Raw genomic sequence first — 7,703 nt, 5'->3', positions numbered from 1 at the left:
CGACAGAGAGAGACTCCGTCTCAAAAAACAAAAAAACAAAAAAACAAAAAAAGAATCGAAGAAGTGCTCCAAAAAGGGCTAGTGAGTGTGGTGTTTCTAAGACAAGAATGATCTTCAAGTATAGAAGCTGGGGACGTGATCATTGCCAAACATCCAAGAGAAGGCAAAGGTTTAAAGGCAGTTGCTTACAAAGCCTTCTTGGGTGCTGCTAACGTTACTGCAAAGATCATGCTCTGATAGTGCCAGCAGTGTGGGAGCTTCTTGGAGCTACCATTTTTGCAGTCTGTCGTTAGAGCAATCGGATTTGAAGCCGCTTATCTGTTCTATGATCAAGTGATCAAATCTGATTGATTCAGGCACTATCGCCCTCCACCTACAAAAGGGTAAAAAGACTATTGATGAGGTAAATTAGCCTACAAAGTATCTATTTCTAGTATTCCTACCTCTTTGATTACATTATAACAGCTATCTAGTAGAGGCTCCTTAAATGAGAGCCGACTAAACATGGCATTTTCAGGAGAGTGTTATCCCGCCGGAAGAGTAGTTCAATAGAGTTTGCTTAAAAATCATTGCAATGTAGCAATGTTATTTGGGATGCATTGAATAAAAAATTATGAGATTCAGGAGCAATATTCTAGATGGAAATTTAAATGGTGCAGAGGGTGTATGTGAAGAGGAAGAAAGAGAAATTAATTTAATTCCATTTGCTGATGTGACTGTAGCACAACTATTTTTAGGTATAATCCAAACAGTGCATATCTTCTCCATTTTGATTAGTAGAAAATTGGCAGGGAGTCAAAAGAATTAGTATTTCTCAGCACATTATGCCAGAAATGTACAAATAAAATGATATTATCTGTGCCAGTGTGTTTAATTTACTTCTAAGGTTTTAATTTTTTTCCTTCAACTAAACAAATGAGTCCAGCTTGGTTAAAAACATTTTTTAAAAAGTCTTTCACAACTGGCAGCAAAAGTTATAGAATAATTTTTCTTTAGATCCTTGCTGAGAACCTCTTACAAAAAACTTAAATGTTAATATTACCCTGATACTCTGGATGCAGAATTTCTGTCTGGCAATTTTATATACTGCCAGAGGAACGGGCACATTCAACAAAATGTGAAATTAACATAAGCTAGGAAAATGTACTTAACAAGGAAAGATTTCACAATAGCCACTTAGGAGTTATTAATAATTCCAATTCCAAAGAAAGCATAGACTAAGAAACAAATAAATAAACTCTATTTGCAAAGTTTTATATAGGCAAGTTCACCAAAGTATGAAGCCATATGCTATACCAATTACACATGTCTACATCGGAGAGAGAATTTATAAATCCTGGAAAATCTCCATTGAGTTATTGTTAGTGTTTAACCTGAATGTAACGTCCAATGTAGCAAATCTATGGATCTTGATCACATTTTCCTGCTTTGATTTTAAGGTTTATGCTTTTGGTACTTTGATACACACAAGCCCATGGGTAAGGCTGCCTTTTTGCACACTCAATGTCTTCTTCTTCCTATTTCTGCAGTGCACAATCTCACCAGATTAAGCAGGACTGGCTGCTTTCTCCTCCCACTGCCATCGCTACTGGGACTGACAGCCCAGCTCCCCACATTTCCTATTATAAATCAATGGCTGCCTTCTTCAAAAGCGACAAAAAGTAGTCTTCATGGGGATTTGGAATCACTGACATGGTCTGTTTCTGAATCCATGTAATTTTCAGCTGGAGAGCTTGGGAGATCACACAAAAATCTTTTCTATTTCCTGCCAATACATAGAAACCGGCCCCAAGATTACAGTGGTTTCCTCTAACTCACTAAAGTGACTAAACCTGTGTACTAAGTAGTTAAATTATACACATTTGTTCTTAAAGCTTAAAGGACTTTCATGATTTTAAGACCTGAGTGATTTTAAGACCTGAGATTTGAAGGGCCTGCGTATATGTTTTGGGCTGGGAAGATTTCTTTTTATTTAAATGTGAAGACTTATCTAGACAAAATAAGTAAATAAACAGGAAACCAAGAAAGTGAAGCATTTACCTGGTACTTCAGTGTCTAGTAATTTCAAACAAAGAAGGACAAAACCCCTAAGAAAATGCATCTTACATACTCATGGTCAGGGGTGGATAGAAATTAACCATATTTGGTTCCTAGGGAAATTATAGTGACATTTCATCCTGAGACTGATTTTACGTTCTTCAAAATATGTTTAAGTATTTATCTTTGTATTCTTAAAGAAGCTCTCCTTTTTCCTTTTTTTTTTCTTTTTTTTTTCTTTTTTGCTGGAAAGGGGTTAAACTTCATAGCAGCTTTTGTTGAGGCTGTTACTGTTCATGCAACCTTCTGCTGGTCTCTAAAACATCTACGTCATTAACCTTTCTCAGAAGATGGTTGCCTTGTCTTTAGAATATGCCATTGCAAAAAAGAATATTCAGTCTCAACTTTTCCCTGCTAAAGAATACTCCGCTCATTTAAAGTGCAGCATAAGCCAGAAGTTAATATTCTTTACTTTGGTTTCTTTACTGTGTGGTCATGAAATAAAAAGCTTATTTAAAAATATAGTAAGTACTTTAAATGTATTTTGGAGAATGTAAAATTAATCTCAGGACAGAATTGCACTATTCCTTCCTTTAGGAAATAACTTTATGAAAAATACCCCATCCTTTGGGTGCTGTAATTTTGTTGGAAACTTAAATCCTTTCACACTTGCTTTTACCTATGATCTGTCCACCCAGAACTTCTGGCAAAATGATCTATTTAACTACATAAGACAAAAAAATTTACTTCAGAAGCCCTTTTATACATTTTTGCTTAACCATGAAAGCATTTTTCATTCTAAACAGCCTCTGGAGAAATCTGCACACACTGATCATCCGCAGGCTGTGATTTTCTATTGGAAAACAAAAATAAGCTGTGGAAGCCACTTATTGCATTCCAAGTAGGCAACTGATCATTCAATGAGTTAGTCTTTCCTGCATTTCCATGAAAAGTTGCAGCTGAGTTAAATGACCGCGTCACTTTTTTTTTTTTTTTTTTTTAGGAGCTACGCAATCACAAAGGTCACTTCTTCAGTCAAGTGCAGCAGATGGGATCTTGAAAGTGCCTACAAGTAGTCTAGAACACCTTGAATCCGGCTGTGAAAATGTAGGGTAAATCTGTAGCTCTCAGTAGGTAAACACCTTATTTAGGTCTGGAGGCATTTTGCTATGTTATTGAGTCATGGAAACCTATTAAAAGAGCTCTATGGGAAATCCAGTCTATATTTTGAACAAAACAAGCAGTCTTTTTCATTGTCACTGACCCTTTACAGACACACAGTACATAATCTTGATTGTGCTTCATTGGTATTTATTGCACATGGACCAATTCCTCACACAGTAGTTAGTTGCACCAGAGTATAAATACTTGGTAAAACACACAAGAGGAAGTAGAATTTACACACAAGTGCTAACTTTCACCAGCAAATTCACGTGGGCACTTGGACATAAAAAAAAATAAAAAATCCTTAAGATAATTATATTTATAATATGGATACAGTTACAGTACCATGATAAAGGAGTATAAAAAGGTATTTTCCCAATAAATCATTAGCTCAATAACATACTAGACAACAGAAGTAGAGTTTGAATTTTATTTAAGATCTGCCCAGCCCCTCTCCCTTTAAAAAATATTTAATTTCTTTTTGTGCAAGTAACATCTTCTGTGGATTCTGTAATTCCTAACACTGTGCAAAAATGGCATTTTGAACCACTCCTTTTTTTTGTTTTTGTTTTTATCCACATGTGCAGTAATCTGAACTGTTTCTCTCTCTCGCTCTCTTTTAATGTCCTGTCTTCAATTGACAGAGTCACATGTCACAGAGAGAGGCTCTGCGCCTGGTCCTTCCAACTAATATTGATACATAAATAAGCTGTTTAATATAAACAAGTCTTTCTATCTGCTGTGCAAATGCACAGTGTGAGGTAGAAATCCCTCAGCCTGACCACCCAGGCGCGCGGGGGACAGCGTGTTTGCCCTACACAAGGAAAGCAAGGTGGGGCTTGTTCCAAGAAGAGCTTAACATTTCTTGAAACGTGATTTTTTTTTATTTTGCCTCCATCCTTTCTCTTTGCTTTCATAACAGCAGAAATCATTACTTAGAAATTAAAATGAAATTTCTCTGGAAAGCAAAAGGAAATATGTCTTGACAAACTGTCATTCTCCTCTCTCTGGCTGGTAGTGTGTTCCTGTTCCCAGGAAAGGGATGGGAGCCACGTTGATCGATTTTAATCCCCTCCTAATGCTTCTCCCTTCCCCTAACCCACCCATCTTCCACTCCGGTCCTCGCAGAGAGTGTCAAAAACCACCTGGTGGGGGAAAAAAATCTAAAGATGCATCACACGCACACACAAAAGAAGGCCGGACCACAAACAGAAAAAAAAAAAAAAAAAAAAAAAAAAAAAAAAAAGAAGAAGAAGAAGAAAGAAAAGAAAAGAAAAAAAAAAACAACAAGGAACATCAGCAAGCCACTCTCCCATCCCTTCCCAAACTTTCCTTTTTGTGCAACGGTCCGTGGCTTTTCTCTTTGCCTCGGATGATTCAGACGAGGATCGTGGGATTCGAGTTCACCTGCTATCAGTCTTAAGTAAACACAGATCTCCTCGTTCCCCTGGGAAGCCGTGCCCGGCGTCCGCGCCCCGCGCCGGGCCCTACACCTTGGATTCCGAGGCGAAGCCGGGGCGGCACGGCTCGTCCAGGCTCGAGTCGCTGTCCGCCGCCGCCCCGCCGTTGCAGCCGGCCCAGGGCTCCAGCAGGCGCGCGGGCGGCGTGGCCCCGACGACATCGTCGTCGTCGTCGTCCGAGGCGGCCCCGGGCGATGGCGGGGGTCCGGGCCGGGCCAGACAGCCCGAGGCGCGCGGCCGGTCTCCGTGGGTCGCGTGGCGCCGGCGGGCAGCCCTGCGCACGCAGCAGAGCAGTCGCTGGAAGGCCTTGCGGAAGTCGGGGCTGCGGCAGTAGATGATGGGGTTGAAGGCCGAGTTGGCGTAGCCCAGCCAGTTGAAGAAGACGAAGAGGCGGTCGGGCACCAGCTCGCGGTGGAAGGCCTTCACCACGTTGGCCAGGAAGAAGGGCAGCCAGCAGAGCGTGAAGACGCCCATGATGATGCCCAGCGTCTTGAGCGCCTTCTGCTCGCGCAGGGCCACGAGGCGCGAGGGTCGCCGCTTACCCGCACGCCCGTTGGCCAGCGGGGCGGTGGCGGCGGCGGCGGGGCGCGAGGGTCCGGGCGGCGGCGCGGGCGCGGGGACGGGCGAGGGCGAGGGCGAGGGCGGCCGCGCTGGGCCGCCGAGGAAACGGCGCTCGCAGCTGTCGATCTTCTTCACCTGCTTCTGGGCCTCGCGGAACACCCGCAGGTACACGAAGGCCATGATGCACAGGGGCACGTAGAAGGAGACCACGGACGAGGCGATGGCGTAGGCCCGGTTGGTGACGAAGTCGCAGCACTTGGGGTCGTTGTAGCAGCGGCGCGCCTCGTCGCTCTCCGCCCGCCACCAGTGCATGAGGATGGGCAGGAAGGACACCAGGGCCGAGATGGCCCACACGGTGCACACGAGGCCCCGCGCCCGCGCGCGCGTCAGCAGGCTCTGGTAGCGGAAGGGCGAGGTGATGGCGAGGTAGCGGTCCAGGGCAATGACACACAGGGTCTCGATGCTGGCCGTCACGCACAGCACGTCCACTGAGGTCCACAGCTCGCAGAAGAAGGAGCCGTACTCCCAGCGGCCCCACACCACGATGGTGGCCCCGAACGGCACCACCAGCAGCCCCATGACCAGGTCGGCGCTGGCCAGGGACATGATGAAGAGGTTGGTGAGCGTCTGCAGCCGCGGCGTCTTGGCGATGGCCACGATCACCAGCACGTTGCCCGCCACGATGAGCAGCACGATGAGCGCCATCAGCAGACCCATGCCCGCTGTCCACTGCTGAGACAGCGGCTCGGGACCTTCGCTGGCGGGAGGCAGCAACGAGGCGGGCGGCGACGCGGGCACCAGCAGCCGCGCCGCGGTGGCCGCGCCGTCGGGGAGCGGTGCGGCCGAAGACAGGTTACCGGGCTCGGAGGCGCCCAGGACGAGCGCCCCCGCGCCCATGCCGAGCTGCGGAGGCCGGGGGCGGGGGGTGTGGCAGGGCTGGGCCGTGGTTGGGGAACACCCCAGAAGCCCGGGCGGCGGGGTGCGCAGAGGGAGGTCGCGGCCGGGTCAGAGCAGCCGCGGCGCGGGGCCGGAGGCATGGGCGCCGGGCGCCTTTCCCGCAGGAGCCGACCGCTGCCGCTGCCGCTGCCGCTGCCGCCGCCGCCGCCGCCGCCGCTGCTGCTGGAGCCGCTGCCGCTGCTGGAAGAGCCGCCGGGACTTCAGCATGTTTCTGAGCGCGCCGGGCCCGCAGCTCCGGCACCCAGCACCCACCCCACCCCGCTCCCACTCCCCAAGCCAACCCCCGGGGCCTCGCGTCAGGCTCCTGCAGCCAATCCGGGCAAAGGCACGCCCCCGTCTGGTCTGCCCCCCCACCTCCAACTCCCCGCACCCCCCTCCCGTTGGCAATTGAGCGCCTCCTGAGAGTCCCGAGCTGATCGCGTAGCTAGTGCCTCCCGTGCGCCCGCGGGTTCTTGCGGACGCGCCCCTTCCTGCGCCCGCTGGTTCCTGGTCCCTGTTCCCCCGCGCCCCCTTCCGCGCCTGGCTCCCCCCCGGGGCCCCGTCCCCTCCCTCAGCCCCCACTCGCTCCCGCACCCGCTGCTGCGCCCCGTTTGCCTCCCGCACCCGCTCCTGCGCCCCGTTTGCCTCCCGCACCCGCTCCTGCGCCCCGTTTGCCTCCCGCACCCGCTCCTGCGCCCCGTTTGCCTCCAGCACTCGGCTCCCTCCTGCGCCCCCGCTCCCCCCGCATCCCCTCGACCTGCAGTTCCGGGGTTCTCTGCGGAACAGAGCGCTAGCTCCCTTGAGCGGGGAGGGGACCTTGGTGTTCAGGAAGCGCCAGAGCGCCTGGGACAGCTTGTCCGCCAGGCTTGGAGGAGTTTGCCCTGCGAGCTTGGTTGTGATGTGGGGCAGCCTAGCAGGGTGTGTGTAAAACCCTTCCCCCGTCAAGACGGGACCCAGCCAGCATGCGTCGTGACAGCTTGGGGGATTGGAGGTGGGTGTTAGTGGTTAGAAGAAACTTCCCAGCAGAGCGGGTTGCTGGAGCCAAGCGCGCATCTGTCAAGAATGCTCTCTGGGCGCTGTTCTTGCAAGGATCCTCTGTTGAACCTCGAGTGCAGTAGATGTGGAAAGGAAGCGAAGGTTTGTGCATCTAACAGCTAACGCTGAGGGCCCTTTGGAATCGTACACACTCCTCAGTCCTAGCTAATGAATGTGTGAGCATGATGCAAAAATGTATGCTCATGATATGAAAGGAGAGGCTTAGGGAGACAGAAACGTTGAGATACAGAGTAAACGATACCACCGCGAGGGGGAAAAACGCGTTTAATTACATTTTAGACTTTTCAATGATAACACCTGTATTTTGTGTTTTATTACTCATGTGATTTTATAATTTGAGCTGGGTCAATACAAACAAAAAGGTACTGTCAGTTTATGCTGGCATAATGAACTGCGATTTCAGATTCCTTGGTCTGCGTGCTTGTTTTCTCCTTTGCCGAAGTTCCCAGATTCTCAAAACTCTGAGATTAGTTTTGGAGGGATGAGACA

At 49.0% G+C, this 7,703-nt stretch overlaps 1 protein-coding gene across 1 annotated transcript; it reads right to left on the bottom strand.

Annotated features, from left to right (window-relative positions):
• Positions 1-3,327: 3,327 nt before the first annotated feature.
• ADRB1 (adrenoceptor beta 1) lies at positions 3,328-6,442 on the bottom strand. Its single transcript, XM_521608.8, has one exon. The coding sequence runs from the start codon at positions 6,117-6,119 to the stop codon at positions 4,689-4,691; it is 1,431 nt and encodes a 476-aa protein (XP_521608.3). The 5' UTR covers positions 6,120-6,442; the 3' UTR covers positions 3,328-4,688.
• Positions 6,443-7,703: the final 1,261 nt, after the last annotated feature.

This window comes from Pan troglodytes, chromosome 8 (genome assembly GCF_028858775.2).
Source record: "Pan troglodytes isolate AG18354 chromosome 8, NHGRI_mPanTro3-v2.0_pri, whole genome shotgun sequence".
Lineage (NCBI taxonomy): Eukaryota > Metazoa > Chordata > Mammalia > Primates > Hominidae > Pan > Pan troglodytes.
The sequence above is the reverse complement of the archived record's forward strand: the minus strand, read 5'-3'. Positions and strand labels throughout refer to the sequence as shown.